The sequence below is a fragment of the Hippopotamus amphibius genome, chromosome 6 (assembly GCF_030028045.1).
Source record: "Hippopotamus amphibius kiboko isolate mHipAmp2 chromosome 6, mHipAmp2.hap2, whole genome shotgun sequence".
NCBI lineage: Eukaryota > Metazoa > Chordata > Mammalia > Artiodactyla > Hippopotamidae > Hippopotamus > Hippopotamus amphibius.
Genome location: NC_080191.1, coordinates 90484457 through 90504409, shown reverse-complemented (window position 1 = coordinate 90504409; position 19953 = coordinate 90484457). Strand labels below are relative to the sequence as shown.

General features: G+C 37.7%; 1 protein-coding gene across 1 annotated transcript in view; it reads right to left on the bottom strand.

Annotated features, from left to right (window-relative positions):
* Positions 1-19953, bottom strand: part of EYS (eyes shut homolog) — a 1676468-nt gene that overhangs the window by 257253 nt on the left and 1399262 nt on the right. Inside the window, exons 34-35 of the mRNA XM_057737776.1 lie at positions 18277-18385; positions 5287-5507 (exon numbers count right to left, since the gene is read on the bottom strand). Of these exons, the coding sequence (XP_057593759.1) occupies positions 5287-5507; positions 18277-18385 (330 nt within the window). The remainder of the gene's footprint in view (positions 1-5286; positions 5508-18276; positions 18386-19953) is intronic.

Genomic DNA, 19953 nt, shown 5'->3' with positions numbered 1-19953 from the left:
GCATCTGTTGGCATAGTGCAGTGATCTGCAAACTATGGCCTCTGGGTCAAATTTTGCCAGACACCTATTTTTATAAATAAAATTTTATTGGAACACAGTCACGTACATTCACTTCTATATTGTCAATGGCTGCTATGATGTTACAGTAGCAGGGTTGAATAGCTGTGAGGCAAAGTCTGAAATATTTGCTATCTGCCCCTTTACAAAAACAGTTTGCTGACCCCTGCCCTAGCACATGGAGGGCAGCACTGGTTAGTGATGAATCAAAGCTAGGAGAACAGCAGAGGCAGAGAAAGCACATTCATTCACATCTAGGGATTACTGACGTTCAATGCATGGTCAAGTTTATTCCTACACGCTTAGCTCCTGGTAAAATTAAGACTAACTCTAAAATTCATGTCTCAACAATCATTCACTATAATGTCAGTGACATACGTTCTTGGTGCAGTTGTTGTACAGGGTGTATTCCCAAACCTGATGCTCCTTTTTAATTATTGTTTAACCTATTTTAAAACATCTGGCACAGAACAGGGAAAGTGATTTAAATGATATCTGTTTAATTTGCTAACCTTCCTGTGCCCTTTGGAAGCAGCTTGTTCAAAGTCCACAGAGATTTGGGGACTGAGAATAACCCTTCTGTATTACTTTTCTAAACTGAATTTCGCTACATGCAATTTGGATTTCTCTGAAATGAGCAACTACAGGGGTTTGAAAATTCTAGCACAGATTTATAACAAAATGAAAAAAGATTGCATACTGTCCAGAAACATGTGATGGTACTCAAAGCAGAATGACATTTGCTCAGTAAAGCTGCTGAAGAGTTACTCCCCTTAAGACTTTTCAACGTGAAATTTATCTTCTCAAAAGCAGATTACTTTCATAGACACTGTACAATGAAGCAGCACTTAATAACAACAAATTATATTAACCAAGCTGCTAAAATTAGTGAAGATTTTGTTTATAAATAACTATATAACAGTGGTTTGTGAACCCTAAAGTGTAGTTCTGTCTGGTACTGAACCTTTGTTCAGTCACCACTGTTTTCTTTTCTAGAGCACAGTTCTTTTAGCGTTACCTCTTGTTAAACCACTATTATTCTTTACATGTTGGGAAAAGTGGGCTTGCATTCCCAGGAGACACCCATTAGAATGCTCAGGGGTGTGTGTGTGTGTGTGTGTGTTTATGTGTTTGTAGACTGAAACATTTCTCCCTCATTAGGAGGCATTCCCCAACCTTTAGATGAAAGTCCCTGGACTAGAACAATTAAACTGTGATGAGAAATTATTACTTGCATTTTCAAGTAAAAACATCATGTACACATGCTATAGTCTTAAAATATTATTGTCTTTATCTCTTGAGACAAGAAAGCAGAAAGGTACAAGACCTTTCTTCTTTTCTCTGTAATAATGACTCTTATTCTGAACATAAATGATCTATTACTTTGAAAATAAAATAATAAAATGCATAGACATAAAAAGAATGCCATCAGGTCACTTTGTCCATTCCCTTTGGATCCAGAAATGTTGAATACTAATGTAACTTATTTAAATTGCTCTGCTATTTGGAAAGCTGTCTTGAATCTAATCTCCCTTTCTGGGAAGGTAGGAGAAAAGAGGAAGGAAGTTCAGAAGTCTGCTTGGCTAGGCTCAGGAGGGGATCAAGTCAGACAGCAGGGACAGACTCAAAGGGTGAAAGGGGCTGGAAGAGAGTTTGGAGGATCTTGGAAAGATGCACTTTATGATGTGGCAGCACAGAGAGGAAAGGAGCCTTTGGCTTTGGCCAGCAACATAGATGAGAAGTGAGTTTCCAAAGGCATTTAAGCCAGTTCAGATCCATGTTTTCTAAGTTGGAAAGCAGTTCCTCTTGGTTCTTTGGCTGGAAAGCTTTACCCCACTCACTGTGTTCTGGGTGTGGGCAGGCTCTGCTGGGGGCAGGGCATTGGTCGTGGCAGTGGTTCTTAGGGACCTACTTCTTTGATAGGTGTTCTTCTCATTGGACTGAATGTGCTCACAGCCTCTCTGAGACCTCCTTCAGGACGTACTCTGGTTCTCCTTTCCGGTTACTGCACAGACTGCTGACCTGCTCGGCTACGACTGCGTGCTGGTGTTTGGGACAGAACAGAGGGAAAGCTGCATTGTCATTCTGATGACCTTCCTGTGGACCTGTAACTATCTGTGCTCTTCTTCTGTTAAGTGTTTGACCTCATCGGGGCTGTTCTCATGAGCCTTCTGAGAAGTCTTTGCTGGTTACTGTGGTTGGGGAACTGACCAACTCCAGCGTGTGATGCTGTTGGCGCACACAGGGAGGTGCTGAAGTCAAGATTGCGGTAGATCACGCGTTCTGGACGCCGCGAGGCAAAGGGTGAGTTATGGAAGTTCGGCACTGAAATCAAGATAGACATCTCGCTGCTCACAGGGCAGGAAGAAGTGCTTTATGTGTTGGGTGCACAGATGGTAAGTCTCCATTCGACTGGCGATAAAAAAGCAAGTACAGATCTTAAATAGTGTTTGCCAAAGTCTGTTGACAGTTGAGTGGATTTCTCTAGAGTAGAGGCTGAGAGTTCGAAAGACTGAGATATGGATACGGAAGGCCAGAGTAATGTATGTGACAGAAGAGAGATATATTTCTATGGGAAGATTCACGCGAAGGTGTGAAGAGCTGGTAAGGCTTCTCCACTAGAGTGAAGACTCCGTGTGTGCAGGACAGTGTCCTGAATACACATCTTTGTTTCACAAACTCCTCGGTTCTTCGTTGGCCCTCAGGCAGTTTATGCTGGAGGACAACATATAAGAGAACGCACACAGCCCTCCGAGGGGCTGCAGCGCGGCGGGACCATGCGGTACCCCGCCCGGGCCTGCGGGGCGCGCCCGTGGGGTTGGGGGGCCCTGCTGTATGGGCCCACGCTGCTGCAGCCAGCGCACCCGGCGCGGGTCTACATCCAGGACATCCTGGGTCTCGGGCCAGCCGCGCCCACCCCCACGCCCACGCTGCGGTCCCCGGACTCCTCCTTCACCAGCCTCGGGTCCTCCTGGGGGACCCTGATGTGCCAGCCCATGCCGATCCACCCTGCCTTCCCGCACCACTCCGCCGCTGCGCGGGTCGCCCCCTGTGGACCCGGCGGCTTCGGGGTCCTCTGTACCCCTTTCTGCACGCCCTGCTCTGCCTTGACCCCCTGGCAAACCGCTGCTCTGGAGGCCTTTCCTGCAGAGGCCTCTGCATAAGGGAAAGGCGGCCAGGTGCTTATAACTATCTTACTACAGTGACTATCCTGACTTTTATTTTCAAGTATATATTAAATAACAAGGTTGGAAATAATGTGAATTTCTTTTAATTTATGGAAATAAGAGGTTTATTATATCTGACATGTACCTGACTGACAATATCTGAGACAGTAAACACTTCCCTGCTTCTCCAAGTTGGTGATATTAGATGCATAACAAAATTACCACACAATCAGCACATTAAAACAATATACGTTTATTATTTCATTGTTTCCCTGAGAGAAGAGTTTGGGGAGGCCTCACTGGGTCCTCTGTATAAGGCCTCACAAGCTCAGTCCAGGTGTGGGTTAGTTTGCAGTCTCATTTGAGTGTTTAGTTGGGGAAAGAACTGCTCCCAAGCTTATGTGATTGTGGGAAAAGTTAGTTTCTTGAGTTATAGAACCAAGGACTTCAGTATCTGCTGGTTGCCAGTCAGTGGCCACCCTGGTTGCTGCCTGGAAGAAGCCGCCCTTACTGCCTTGTCACATAGACCTTCCCCAAATTGCTTCAGGCTTTATCAAAGCCAGCAAGAGAGAGAATCTTCTTGCCCCCAGTTCTGTGTGACTTAATCATGGAAATGCCATCTCATCACCCTCTTTTATCAGCTATTCTGCTGGTTAAAGGCAAGTCACAGGTTTCAGGCATTAGAAAGTCAGTAAGGGAAGTTTTTCCTGTTTCTATTTCACTTAATTAGGCAAAAATGCATTTTTTTCTGCAGGGTTCTGAAGGTTGTCCTGCTGGATAATTTTTGCATTATTATAATTTTAAAAATAATTGCTATCAATGGGTTCCTTATAAAACACAATACTTAGTAAGTAAAGGCTTGATTTTGTTTCCTTCAGACAAGTGACCATTCTTTTAAAATCCTTTAAAACTTTATCTGTTATACTTTCCATATATGAGACAGGTTGTTATTTTACAAATGTGTACATCAAGTCACAGACTTAGACACGGTCAATCAGAAGCAAAGGTTTTAGACACTCTAAGCGCTGATACCTTCCTTTCTCACTATGTGTTTTCTTCAAGTTTGTTATGGTCAGTTTGTGATTGTCTGGTAAATACATCACCCTGACTTTAACATCTGTGTCCATTCCTCTGTCCCTGTCTTGTTGATTTGTTCTCTCCATCTCTTTTCTTTTTCTACTTGAGTGATTACTTTCAGAGCCCATCTCTGCCTACCATTTCCTATCCTACTTTTTTGATAGAATTTTTCTCTTTCTCATACTATGTACATAGATGTTTATGTTTATAGTCATTAACTACTTGATATCTTGCCCCTTAGAAACACTGAGGTGAATTAAAATTAAGATATTTCCTGTGAGATTTGGTCAATTTTTCCTTGACTTGAATTATTATAATCTGTACATGTTTAAGCTTCCACTCAGTCGTTATTTGTAGCCCTGAAATAAAGATTTCTCAAAAGATTGAAGAAATTGGGGAATATGTTCTACACTGTCTGGATGAGACTCCCTCAGGGTCAATTCACTTAAGACACATTAGTGGAACAGAAAGTAATTTTAATTAAGATCTTCTTAAGCTTATAAGCATGATGAATCTTTACTTCAAGGTGGAAAAAAGTCTATGTAAGATTGTTTTCCCCCTTGAAATAAAAACTGCCAATAAAAAGAAGAAATGGATATAGGTATATTTTCCTCTGTCTCTAATCTTAGAGATCTGAGTATTTTATTTTTAAGATGAAGCAAAAACAAACCATAAAATTAATGCATCAAAATCATTATCAATGAATAATCATCTCTCATTCATATTTTCAAAGAGCAGAACACCTTGGTAAAATTACACTTGCCAAAATCAGGTCTAGTTATCTAGTATTTTCAGAGATCAGGAATTTCTTGACACTGGAACCACAACATATAAATTTCTTGGAGCAAACATCATCATCTAGGTGATGTACACAAAAACTTGGAAGTTCCAGACCTTTGTTTTCTGTCACCCAGGTGACAGTGATGCTGGTTTTGTTAAATTTGGATTTGAGAACTTGGCTGCAGGGCAGGAGGCTAGTACATACCTGACGCAGGTACCGTTGTTGCGGCACAGAGGATGCTGGCACCGGGGGAGGTGGCAGTTCTCAATGTTCTTCCCGTGCAGGGCTTCGTCGATGAGGAAGAATTCTTTGTTGTTTACCTGAAGCTCTTGAATGCATCCCTTGAACCCATAAATGTGGCCTGTGTTCTTAGGAATCTCAACATTTGCAGGGATGTGGCCAAGAAACATTTTTTCAAAATATCCCTTTAGGAAAAATAACAACAAAAAATCTTATGAAGTGTTTTCAGATGATCCGGGAAAGACCTAGATGTTTTGTTCTGTAATTACACATGTTGATGTGTTTTTCTGCATAAGACAGGTTGTGATTTCTGCTTAGTTTTGTCATTACTAGTGGTAGGATAAGTTATATTAGAAAAGGGACATTAGTTTGCAGTTCTTTTGTATCTCTCACAATATCTAATAAAATTTAGTAAAAAAGGGGGGATTCAATAACCTTTGCTGACTGATTACTTTGAAATGTATTTTGGAACACAAGGATTTGCATTTTAATGTGAACATTACCAAATAATAACAGATAAGGAAAATGAAACCTTGTTAATTAACTATTGTTAGGGATTGAATTTTGTCCCCCCAAAATCATATGTTAAAGTCCTTACTCCCAGAACCTCAGAATGTGACTTTTTTTTTTTTAATTTATTTTATTGAAATAGAGTTGATTTACAATGTTGTATTCATTTCTGCTGTACAGCAAAGTGGCTCAGTTATACATTTATATACATTCTTTTTTTTTGATAGTTCAAAAAACTATAATAGCAAAATTAATTAACAACTTAATGTCTACCAAAAGAACAGACTTTTTAATATTCTTTTCCATTGTGGTTTATCACAGGATATTGAATACAGTTCCCTGTGCTGTGCAGTAGGACCTTGTTGTTTATCCATCCTGTATATAACAGTTTGCATCTGCCAACCCCAAACTCCCAATGCATCTCTCCCCCAACACCACTCTTGGCAACCACAAGTCTGTTCTCTATGTCTATGAGTATTTTTCTGTTTTGTAATTAAGTTCATTTGTGTCATAATTTGGATTCCACATATAAGTGATATCATATGGTATTTGTCTTTGTCTGACTTACTTCACTTAGTATGATAATCTCTAGGTCTACCATATTGTTGCAAATGGCATTATTTCATTCTTTTAAATGACTGGGTAGTATTCCACTGTATACATGTGCCACATCTTCTTTGTCCAGAATGTGACTTTATTGAAAATAGAGCTTATACTCATTGACGAGTGTGATGATAAAATCATTTGTATAATGTAGACTAGCTGCTTGATCTCTCCTTTCCTTCCCTGCAGCAACTTGTATGAATTGAACTCTCATCATTTAGACTTATATCTTAACAAAATGTAACTCCCCTCAATAGGACTTTGTGAGCTGCAATTAGGGTCTGGATGGACTGGTAATGAGATGCTGACCTTCAGGTCTGTGAGGCATATGAGAGACAGAGGTAGCAGGGTTTGAGCATTTACATCTCTGACATCTTTATCCCTAAACACACTCAAACACTCCAAGCTGATGTCTGAAAAGTATTTAAATTGATACTACAGATTCACTAATATGGAAAAGCATGATTGTAAGAATTAAAAAGCTAGAAACAAATAACAAAGTAGGACTCTAGGGAGGGAGGAGAGAATGGGAGATGCCAGTAATATCAATTAATATTTATACTAATATGTGCTGGTTTGACCTACGTGTGCTTTCAGAGAACAGAAGCATGTTCAATTCTAGGAACATCAAAGCATCTCCATGACCCATAATAAATCAAACTAACTCTATTATTGGAGCTCTTGTTCATTTTTTAGTAACTTAGGCTTTGCTCCTAAGGGCAGTCCTTAGTCTTTTCTCTTAGTACTTCATATAGGATTCAGATATACCATATCCAGACGATAGCTATCTTTGGGTATAGCAGGATAGAGATTTCAAAGTGTACTGACAGAGCCCTCATGCAGATAGGAGTATGTCTGTTTTCACATCCTGTCTCATATATAGGTTAATTACTCCAACAACCAATTAGCAGAGCTCTTTTATCAGCTAAGTGACTCACTGCTAATGCAATCTGGGATCCATCATGAACTTACAGACAGCAAACCCAAGGCCATGACCTTCCTCTCTCTGAGGACTGCTGACATTTTTGTGTATTGATCACACACCTGGAAGAGCAAACCTCTCACTGCTTTGACAAGTGTGGTGTTTTAGCACAAAACTGATAGAGAATGGAAAAATATCTTCCCCTTCTGTCAGCTGTAGGCAGGTCTGAGGCAGAGTCTACAGAGCTATCTGTGATTTATTAGATCATTAAACACCCAAACAATGGAAGTGGATGGCTCTGTATTTCTTCCGATCTGAAGCCTAAGCTTAGCTGGAATCCCTAAACGTCTAAAAGAGCAGCTGCCATTGACTACAAATAGATAACCATTAGAATGGCTGGCTTCTTCCATCCCAGCCTCTCAATTATCCAAGAGCTGCCTTTTGTGTGTATAATCATTCCTAAGGAGACAGGTCTTTACATAAGTCTTTTCTAATAACTCCTTGTGAATCAGACTATGGAGAATACAGTCTGACATCAAGATATGATCTTACAAGATGAAACCAGAGCGAACAGACATGGACAATCAAGGAGGGTGTACGAAGATAATGAGAATATGAATGGTGACTGAGGGGAAGGCGCCCATCTGACAGGAGTCAAGTGAGCCTTCCCTTCCCCACAGAGCTTCTCTTTAAAGGAAGGTTATAGATGCTGTTTTATAATAGGTAGGAGTAAAATAAGAAGGGGAAAAGACAACACACTTCTAAAAACTGGAGGCTGGGGAGTGGTAGAGGCAGATAAGAAGCTGCTTTATCTCCTTTTTATTTTGTTTTCATTTAAATTTAGATATTAGAGTACTACGTACATTTCTGTAGTGATATCTTGATTCAACGTATAGTTTTGTCTTACAGTCTCAAATCTTTCTGAAGTTAAATAACTTTTATGTTAATGGGAAGATAACAGCAAATGCCATATGTACTTTTTACTTATGATTAACTATTGGAGTGTACTTCTCTTTATCCAAGAATATGATGATTTGTAATTGGAATGAACTGACTTTTATTTTACTTGTTACCGAATTTTTGCTTTTTAGATTATCTGAATTGTATACAGACAAATTCAAAATCAGAAACATCAATAAAGATGGATAAGAGATGTTGGGTAGCGTTTGGGAAGAAGAATTTGTATAAATAACTTTCACATGATTTGTCTTAAATTCTTTAAAAGTGTTTAGAGACATTAAATGAAAAAGGATTAAAAGGCAGAATCAGTATTTACCTAAATCAGTATTTACCTAAATTCTCCATCCCTTTACAGTTGAAAGACACCCCCCCACCAACATAGTATGATAACCTGTGAGTAGAGTCTCTTTTGTATTAACCTATGTCCGTTTTTAAGGCAGGGTATCTGACATGGTCATCATGGGGTTCTCTCACAGTCCACAGTGTACTTTGCAAATAAGAGGTTTAATACAAGTTTGTTACAAATGATCTGATTCATGAAACTCAAGCCTGCTCTTCTTTTGTCTCCTACTTGTCTTTTAGGCCTCCTCTCCTACTTTACACTGCCTTAGAACCTTGAAATTTTGCCAGATTCAGCATATGTGAGGTCTCACTGGATACCAACTAAGAAGGAACATTAATGTGCCTTGAATTCTAATATAGCTCTTTTTATTTAATATATACGGAACAGAGTACAGACAGAGCTGTCCTTGCATGAAGTTCTTACATTTCTTACAAGATTAATATGAAGTAGCTCACACGAAGAGTTTTTTTTTTTTTAATTTAATAAATATCAGTGAAAACCTCATTGGTCCCATACTTCACAGTTAAATCTTTGATTATTAAGGCTTTCTATGATAGGGAATGTTCTCAAAAGAATATCTTCTCAATTTGAAGGAAGAACTGAACTTTAGTGAAGCAATCAATGAACTGAGTTGCTATTTGTGAGCAAGTGGTATAAGGAAGTGGAAGTACAAATGGAGGATGTAGAATGACTCTTGTCTCTAACGAAATGAAATGTAATCATGGAAAACAAACATAAAGAAATTAAACAGAAAATAACATCATACAGGTCAGCAAGATGGCAGTACAGGAAGCTCCAGAAACTGTTTCCTCCATGGAGACACTAATTCAACAACAGTGCACAGACCAAGTTTCTTTGTGAGCAAAGCATAGGTTCAGTTAAGAGATACCTGTGTCCCAGGTGAATGTGAAACCAGCTGTATTGAGGCTGGTAGGAAGATATTTGACACTTACTCACCATACTCTCCCCCAGATTCAGTGAGGCACAATTGGGAGAAAACTTCCAGCTCCTAGTCTCTCTCTGGGGAGGGACATAGAAGACTAAAACATACATGCAACGTGCAGACTTTTCAGGGAGCTGCCCAAGAGACTAGTTTCTGTCTTGCTTGAATCTAAGTGCTGACAGGACAGGGTGCAAGGTTGAGGGCCACTGAGAACAAAGGTGAAGGTTTGGACTAGCGCACATTCACTCACTATAGACATCCCCACCCCCCAGCTCAGTGGGGGACGGTGGGCAAACCTCCCAACCCCTGACTTCTCCCTATGAGTGGAGCATGAAATCAAATGGCTTTTAAGGGCGGCTGCCTGAGAAATGGATTTCCTGTCTCCTTTGCCTTAAAGCACTGACAGTACCTGGCATGCGGTCAGCCCCTGTGTCCATGGGCTCTGCATTTGCAGAACCAACCGAGGATCAAAAATATTCAGAAAAAAAATTCCAGAAAGTTCCAAAAAACAAAGTGACTTTGCTGCATGCCAGTGATTATTTACATAGCATTTGAATTTTATTAGGTATTATAAGTAACCTAGAGATGAGTTAAATTATGCAAGAGGATGTGCACAGCTTACATGCAAGTATGCCACCACTTTATAGAAGGGACTTGAGCATCCATGGATGTTGGTATCTGTGGGTGTCCTGAACCAGTCTCATGTAAATACAATGGACAACTGTACTCTAGATGCCTGGGTCGGGGGGGAGGTGGTCACTGAAAACAAAAGCGAGCTGGACAGTGTGCTGCTGCTCCAGAGGACCCTTGATGCAGCTGGGGCTGGGGCAGGGTGGAAGGGTAGAGAGGCATGAGGCATACTTCCAACACTCTGGGTATTCCTGAGGAACTGGTTTCTATTTTGCCTGCTTCTGAGTTTCTGACACAACCCACATACTCTAGAAAGTTTGGCGCTGCTGAGAACAAAAGAGAACTGGGTGGCTTGTGGCAACTCCAGAGAACCTGAGGTACTGCAGGCAGACACCAGAGGGAGCAACAGATTATAAGCAACTGAAAAAAGAAACTGGCAAGTTCCCATAATAGGGAATTTAAAAGACAAGCCCAGAGAAGACACATTCACAGAAAAGGATTGAAAGGTTCTCAGAATCTCTACCTGAGCTGATTAGTGAAGGACTTTTCCTATACAAAGCAAGTCCATGTGGCTGGGAGAGATGGTTGTTTCTTCAAATGTGTGATGGCACAAGAAGAAACACAAAAACATACGCCCATCAAAGAAACAAAATGTCTCTAAAAACCAACCCTAAAGAAACAGAGGTATGTAAATTACTGACAAAAAATCAAAATAACTGTCACAAAAATGCTTAATGAGCTCAGGAAAATGAAAAATGAAGAAAATGAGAATATTAATAAAGAGATAGAAAATATAATAAAGAATCAAGCAGAAAGTTTGAAGTTGAATATACAAAAGCTGCACTGAAAGTTCTCTAGAGGGGTTCAACAGGAGACTTGATCAAGGAGAAAAAAGAATCAGCAAACTCAAAGAATGTCATTTGAAATTACAGTAAAACCTTGGATTGTGAGTAACTTGTTCTGCAAGTGTTCCTCAAGACGAACAAACATTTCTAATAAATTTTAACTTAATAAACGAGTGATGTCTTGCAATACAAGTAGTACGTGATGCCAGATGTCACATGATCACAACTGAGCCAATGGAGCTGACCGATGAACTGATGGATCTGTATTGTGAGCAACAGCAAGAGGTTATGGAGCAGATCTCCTCTGCAGAGGAGGAGGAGTAAAAGGTGGAGGAATCCCTCAGTTCAAATGAGATTAGGGAGATGTGTAAAATGTGGGAAACAGTGCAATATTTTGTAGAAAATCACCACCTGAATAAGGCTGTAGCAGTGCGAGTGATGAATCTGTTTAACGACAAAGCAATGTCACATTTCTGTGAAATCCTCAAAAGGAGGCAAAAGCAAGTGTCATTGGATAGGTTCCTTGTTAAAGCTGCACGAAAAGAAACAGATTCCATTGAGCCAATAGATAGCAGTGATTCCGTTAGTGATAGTGAAAGTCGTCCTACACAATAACCCTCCTCACTCTTGTCTCCCTCACACCAGCCACAAAGGTTTTAAAAGGTAAGTGCAGGTTAATTTGTTTATTTTTCTTTGTACTTTGTATTTTCTTATTATTTTGTGTTCTATTACTGTATTGTAATCATTTTTATATAAATATTTTTGGATTGTGGAACAAATCATCTGAGTTTCCATTATTTCTTATGGGGAAATTTGCTTTGATATAAAAGTGCTTTGGATTACAAGCATGTTTCCAGAACATATTATGCTCACAAACCAAGGTTTTACTGTATCTTGTTAGAGGAGTTAAAAGAAAAAAGACTGAGAAAAAGTGAAGGAAGCCTAAGGGAATTATGGGACACTATCAAATGGACTAATACATGCAACATGGGAGTCCCGGAAAGAGGAGACAGAGAAAGAGAGTGAGAATGCTTATTTAAAGATATAATGGCTGAAAGTGCCTCAAATCTGGGGAAGAAAATAGACATCCAGGTTCAAGAAGCCTGAAGGATACCAAGAAGGAACTCAAAGAAGTCCATACCAAGACACACTATAATCAATTTGTCAAAAGTCAAATTAATAGGGAATAAATAGAGAATTTTGAAAGGAGAGAGGAAAAAGCCAGATGTCACACACAAGGGAGCCCCATAAGACTCTCCGTGGATTTCTTATCAAAAACCTTGCAGCCCAGAAGGGAGTGGGATGATACGTTCAAAGAGCTCAAAATAAAAAGCTGCCAAACATGAATGCTGTATCTGGCAAAACTGTCCTTTAAAAAGGAAGAAGAGATAAAGATGTTTTCAAATAAACAAAAGCCGAGCAAGCTTATCACTACTAGACCTACCTTACAAGAAATGCTGAAGGTAGTCCTTCAAATTTAAATGAAGGGACACTAGACAACAACATGGGGAAAGCATGTGAAAATATAAAGCTCACTGGTAAAGGTGGCTAGAGAGACAAATATAGTAATGTAATGCTGTCATAGTGGTGCGTAAGTCACTTGTAATTCTGGCACTGAAGTTAAAAGACAGAAGCCTAAAATCACTATATAAAATGTGTTACTTATGTATATATTATCTGTATCTATATCTATATGACATAAAGTGTGGAGCAGGGAGAAGTAAAAGATTAAAGTTTTGGTATGCAATTGAAGTTAGTTGCTATTAGCTAAAAATAGATTGCTACAACTATAAGATGTTCTATGATAACTTATGATAACCACAAGAAAATGTTTATAGAAGATACAAAAACAAAAATAAGAAAGAAATCAAAGTATGTTACTAAAAAGAAATCAATAAAACACAAAGGAAAAGAGCAGGAGAGGAAAAGGGGGAAAAAACTAGACAGGAAACAATGATTAAAATGGAAATAGCAAGTATTTATCAGTAATTAAGTGTAAATGGAGTAAACTCCTCATCAAAAGACATAAAGCGGCTGAATGAATAAAAGAAGATAAAAAAAAAAGATCCAAGTATACTTTGTTATAAGAGACTCACTTTTTACTTGAGAACACACATAGACTGAAAGCAAAAGGATGAAAAAAGATATTTCATGGAAATGGTAAGTGAAAGATTGCAGGAGTGGCTACACTTATATCAGACAAAATAGATTTCAGTAGACTATGTCACTAGAGACAAAGAATGACATTATATGATGATAGTAGAATCAGTTGACCAGGAAGATACAACAATTATAAATATATATGCATCTGACATCAGAACATTCAAATATATGAAACAAACATTGACAGAACTAAGGGAGAAATGGACAGCAGTACAATAATAGTATGAGATTTTAATATCCCACTCTCAATTAAAGGGTAGACCATCTGTATAGAAAATAATAAGAAAACAGAGGACTTGAACAACACTATGGAACCAATAGGCCTAACAGACACATAGAACATTCCATCTGACAACAGCAGATACACATTCTCCTTCAGCACACTGCAATGTTAACCAGGATAGATTACATGTTAGGTCACAAAACAAATCTTAACAAATGTAAAAAGATTGAAAATGTACCAAGTATTTTTTCCACCCACAATGGAATAAAACTAGACATCAATAGCAGAAGGAAAAAATGGAAAATTCATAAATATGTGCAAATTGAACAATGTGTTCTTAAACAACCAATAGGTCAAAGAAGAAATCAAAAGAGAATTTGGAAAATATATTGAGACAAATGAAAACACAACATATCAAAACTTATGAGATGTAGCAAAAGCAGTACTGAGGGAAGTTTATAGCAGTAAACACTTTCACTGAAAAGAAAGGTCTCAAATCAACCCAACTTTACACTTCACAGAACTAGACAAAGAAGAACAAAGTCCAAAATTAGCAAAAGGAAAGAAATTATATAACAATTAGAGCAGAAATAAATAAAAGAATAGAAAAACAATAGAAAAAAATCAACATAATTAAGATTTGGTTTTCTGAAAAGATCAACAAAATTAACAAACTTTTAGCTACACTAATTAAAGAAAAAGACAGAAGACTCAAATAAAATCAGAAGTGAAAGATACAACATTACAACTGATGCCATGGAAATAATACAGATTATAGAGATGACTATGAACAATTATACACTGACAAACAGGAGAAATGCATAATTTCCTAGAAACATACAAGTTACAAAGACTGAATCATGAATAGAAAATCTGAACAGATCAATACAGAGAACAAGTCAGTAATCAAAAAACTCCCAACAAAGAAAACCCAATACCAGATGGCTTCACTGGAGAATTCTGCAAAACATTTAAAGAAAAATTAATACTGATCTTTTTCAGACTTTTCCAAAAAAATTGAAGAGAAATGAACACTTCCAAACTCATCCTATAAGGCCAGCATTATCCTGATACCAAAGATAAAGGCACTACAAAGAAAACTACAAGCTCATATACCTGATGAATATAGATGCAAATCTTAAATAAAATACTAGCAAACCAAATTCAAGAGCACATTAAAAGAAACATATACTATGACCAAGTGAAATTTATCCCTGTGATGAAAGGGTTGTTCAACATACAAAAATCAATAAATGTGATATACCACATTAACAGAACAAAGGATAAAACTCACATGATCACATAATCATTTCGGTAGATGAGGAAAAAGCATTTGACAAAACTCAACCTTGTTTCATGATAAAAAGACTCAACAATAGGGAGGGTTAGGGTGGGATGAACTGGGAGATTGGGGTTGCCATATATACATTGCTGATGAGAAAAAAAACATCAAATTGTACACTTTAAATATATGCAGTTTATTGTATGTCAATTATATCTCAAAAGTTCTTCAAAAAATAAACTTCTGGTTATAATCCAGCACTAAAAAAAAAAAAAGACTCAACAAACTAAGGAAAGAAGGACTTGAACAGGCATTTCTCCGAAGAAGATATATAAATGGCATATGTAAAAGGTATATGAAAAGATGCTCAATATCACTATTCATCAGGGAAATGTAAATCAAAATCATACTGAGATGCCACCTCACATTTGTTAATGTGGTCATTATAAAAAGACAACCAGAAAGTAACAAGTATTGACAAGGCTGTGAAGAAACTGGAAACTTTGTGCACTGTTGGAAGGAATGTAAAATGGTATAGCTGCCATGGATGAGTATGAAGGTTCTCCAAAAAATTAAGCATAGCACTATGTGATCCACTGATTCCCTTTCTGGGTTTATCCAAAAGAATTGAAAACAGATCTTGAAGAAATATTTGCACTTTTGTGTTCATTGTACATTATTCACAATAGCCAAGAGGTGGAAACAATCTAAATGTCCATCAATGGGTGAATAGATAAAGAAAACACAGTACATACATGCAGTCTAATATTATTTCGCCTATCAGAGAAGAAAATTGTACACTACAACATGGAAGAACCTTGAGGGCATTATGCCAAGTGAAATTAGCCAGCCGCCTCAGAAGGACAAGTACTGAATGATTCCACTTATGTGATGTATCGAAGATTGTCACATTCTTAGAGGCAGAATGTAGAATGATGGTTGCCTCGGGCTGGTTGTAGAGGGAAATGGGGAGCTGTGGTGCAATGTGTATAAAGTTTCAGTCATGCAAATGCAAATCTCTAGAGATGTGTTGTACAATGATGTGCCTACAGATAACAATATTTTACAGTATACTAAAAACTTTGAGGATAGATCTTATAGTATGTGTTTTTTATCACCATAAAAAAGAAAAAAGTAGCACACAATAAGTGAGAATTACAGGAGTTAATAGTTGTAATAGAATGATTAAGGGAAACATCATTTCAAAGATTGTAAGGCAGTTACAATTAGTATTGGTATTAGTTAAAAGCATGGGTTCTTTACTGTGGATGTCTGGATCTGAATCCCAGAATAACTGTGTGTCCTTGGGCAAGAAACTTAACCTCTCTTTGCCTTAACTTTCCTCCTCTTTATTTGGAGAGAATAGTATTTACCTCATAGGTTTTTTGTTTTTTGTTTGTTTTGTTTTGTTTTGTTTTGGTATGGATTAAATGAGTTAAAATATAAAAAGTTCTTAGAACCGTGTCTGGGATATAGTGCTCTATGTGTAGCCATTATTGGTAATAGCATTAAGGAGAGATTTTTACTCTTTAGTTTCAAAATTATGAAAAAAATTCTTTCCAAGTTTATGTGTTTTTCTTTTATCCAATATATAACATAATTTTGAGGTTTAATTCTCTTGGTTTTGGTCTGGCTTTGTTATAGGTTTATGTTCTGAAAAGTACCATTTTGTACATAATGATAATTTATATATACTTAACAATCTCTACTAGATTACAATGAGCAGAGGCAGAGCTAGGACCTGGTTTTAATTGTTTTGACCAAAGTCTATGTTTCAATTTTAAGTGGCTTCAGCTCACAAAATCCTCAGTGCTTATATCCTTACTCCACAAATTTCCACCATCCTCTCACTGAAATAACAGAGGGAAAGGGAGTAGAAAAGGAGTAATTCACAACAATGGGAAGCAGGCCCTGGAGGCTACGAGGGACAAGCCTTGGACTGAGGTCTCGTCTGTGAGAAGCTCACCACAGTGCGGCCAAGCTTTGGGGTTAACCTGCCTTCCACGGTGGCAGTGACCCCCTCAGACTTCGGAGCACTTGAGTTGGGATGAACCTAAAGAGGCAGGGTGTTGTAAACAAGCTTTAGAGAGCCTAAGTGCATCTCTGTTTACCACCCTAAAACTACCCAAATTCTTTTCAGTTTAAAGAATAAATTGTAGTCCCTGTGTGAGGATGGGCATTCCGTCAACCTAAAGCATGAGGAGACTTATATATATTTATATCGTTTTCAACAATGAATGACATCTATTGAACATGTGTTGACTTCTATGAATTAAAGATGTGATTCATTAATGTTTATATTATAGCATATTGTATGTTATTCACAAGAAAATATGGAGCTCTCCATATAAAAAGTGGATGACTATAGAGAATTAATAAAGATAAAAATCACACTGGCTGCTTTACATTGGATTTTTCACAAAACTATGAGTGTTTCATATACTTTCCACCATTTGAATATTCCATGTCATGAATCTAAATATTTGGTCATTTGGGGCTCTTTAAATCACGAAAACCAACTTTATATCTATCCTAACAATCCGCTCAATGGTTTGAATCTGCTGCAGCAGCAAATAAGGAGCAGGAAAGTGTATTATAAAGGAACAAAAAGGGTTGGGAATTAGAAAACCTGGGATCAAGTCCCTTTCCTTGTCACCATGAAATTTTGGACATCTGATACTCAGTTTCTTCAGGCTTCTAGAACGGATAATCATTCTTTGGAGGGTTCTTGTGAAGATAGAGGAGATAATACACATGGCCATAATTTGGAAAATGTAATGTACTTATGCAAATGTTAGCTAATCATATGTGCTTCTTTTAGATACCTGTGTACACTCAACAGGAGACTACATAGAAAAAATAGAAATAAAAGGAAATTTCCAATTCATTAGGGCACTACACATTGCCAGCTTCAATGTGTACCAAAATTAGCACTTTGGAGCTCTAATTATACAAATTAACTGTCCATGATGATCAAATGAACCAGAAATTCTTTATCTTAAATATATTGCTATAAAGCCACACCAAGAAGCATGTAACCAACCACATCATTAACATTAGAAGAATTCAGCAAATTGCCTTCTCTCTGGAGGGACAGAAATCCTTTCTTCTTTCAATTTAGCTTCATTCAATGCTTCTAAGAAAAATTCCCTGGCCACTGTACATCTGAAAATCTGAGAAGGGACTTTTAAACAGCATAGTGCAAGCACTACCAGAGGCTATAAAAATGTAAGTTTTGTATCTTGTTAATCTTTTCCCATTCCTGAGCTGTTTTTTTTTTAATAAAGCATATTATATGCAAAGTGTGAGAGGACCATCAATTGTTAAATTTAATAAAACTTTTATAGGGACAGGCAGTATTAACTATATTTAATTATACCTCAATCAGAGATGAATATTTCGGTGTTTTGTTGAGAGCTTTTACAAAGAATCTGTTCTCTAAAGAAATATGACTAATGCTTAGTAACTTAAACACTGAAATATTGAGGGCACACTTAGTACTGTTGGAAATTGTATATTTGCATACATACCTGGGACACATGAGGTATCTCCGTGTCATTTTTCCGTATTGGAGGTTTTCCATCTGCAGCCATTTCAATCATACAAACAAGCCCAGGGCTGCCAGCAGGCATTGTGTAGCTAGAAATAAAACAGAAGAGGCCATTATTGTACGTATTATTGGCAAGAGCAGGGTAACTTCACATATAGATAAGTACTCCAAAGAGAGAGGTACTTTCTGGATCACAGTAATCCTGAAATATGGTCTCAACCAAGTCTGAACATTAGGTTAGATAAAGATATATTTCTTTTCTAACACTGAATTTTATTTTCCTTCGCTCTTCCTGTCTTTAAATCAGGAATTTAAAATGCTTTCAGAAAGTTAAACCCGCACAAAACAAAAAGAGCTTTCTGTGCGTGAGTAGTTATTGATAACTTTTAAGTGCTCACTACAGTTGACATATGTTCTCACTCATGTAGAAGATTGTTGGACACGTAACATCCATGTTAAATGATGGTAAACTCCCTAGGTAGAAATTTCTCCTCCCTGGCCCACAGGGGAGATAGAAACAGAATAAGAAATGAATAGCTGCATACCCTGGAGCTGTGAGATTACACTGTGATACAGTTATCAGAACTCAGAAGGCAAGCTGCTAATGTACCAGCTAGTACTGTGTCTCAGAGATAACGAAAAGTAGAAGGTTAAGGGAATTCGTAGGATGAATAGCAGAAATGGTCAATACACAATTGAAAATTTATCAGAGTTTATAGAATGATGCAATCAGAAGAAAAGGTACACATACTGAAGAACTTGGCATACTTTTAAAACAGAATTTTAAGACTATTCAAATGAGAGTATCCTGTCATTTTCTATGCGTAATAACAGAAACGTGCATTGTTATGAAGTCTATTCTATAGAGATAGTAAAAATACATTCGTGAATATTAACAGTGGCTGTCTGCATGCTGCAAGCATGGGTAATTTTAATGCACATTTTTGGTTATTTGTATTTTTTAAATTTTGGACTGTGAACACCTAGTTTTTATTTTTAATTTTGACCAACTGCCCCAGTTTGCTCAGGACTGAGAGGTGTCCCAGTTCACAGAAATTTTCAGAGCTAAAATCAAGGAAGTTCCTGGCAAACCAGGATTAGATTGATCACTGATCAAAATTCTTAAGTTCTAGGAGTAACCTCTAGAATCCCGTTTACGTGAACTTTGTATTGTAGGGACATATGAAGCACATTTGCCATTGTAGTTGATGTGGGCCTGCACGGATGCTTTATACTGGAGATGGGGGAAGAGCTCTCAGGGACGCACATGTCCTTGTTAAGAAATAATAAGATCTCTTATTACTTCACTCAGATCTTGTTAAAAGCTGACCTTGAACTGCAATTCTACAAAAGGAAGCCACTCTATCTGCTTTCCGTCACCTCCTGCCTTTCTTCCCCTGACCCTTCCACCAAATGGTCGCTTCTATTGTCTGCTTTGTCTATATTCTGTTTTGGAAATTGATACTCTAATTTAACCAGAGATTTTCCTACACGTGAATTCTCATCAGGTTCATTTTTATAATGTCTCATATTTGCTTACAGACCAAATTGTGTCATAAGTACACAAGAAAATGCTCTATAAACAGATCAGACATTATGTCACATAAATCACTTGAGGAAAAACCTAAGTGCATATCTGCTATGTCTCTCAAGTATT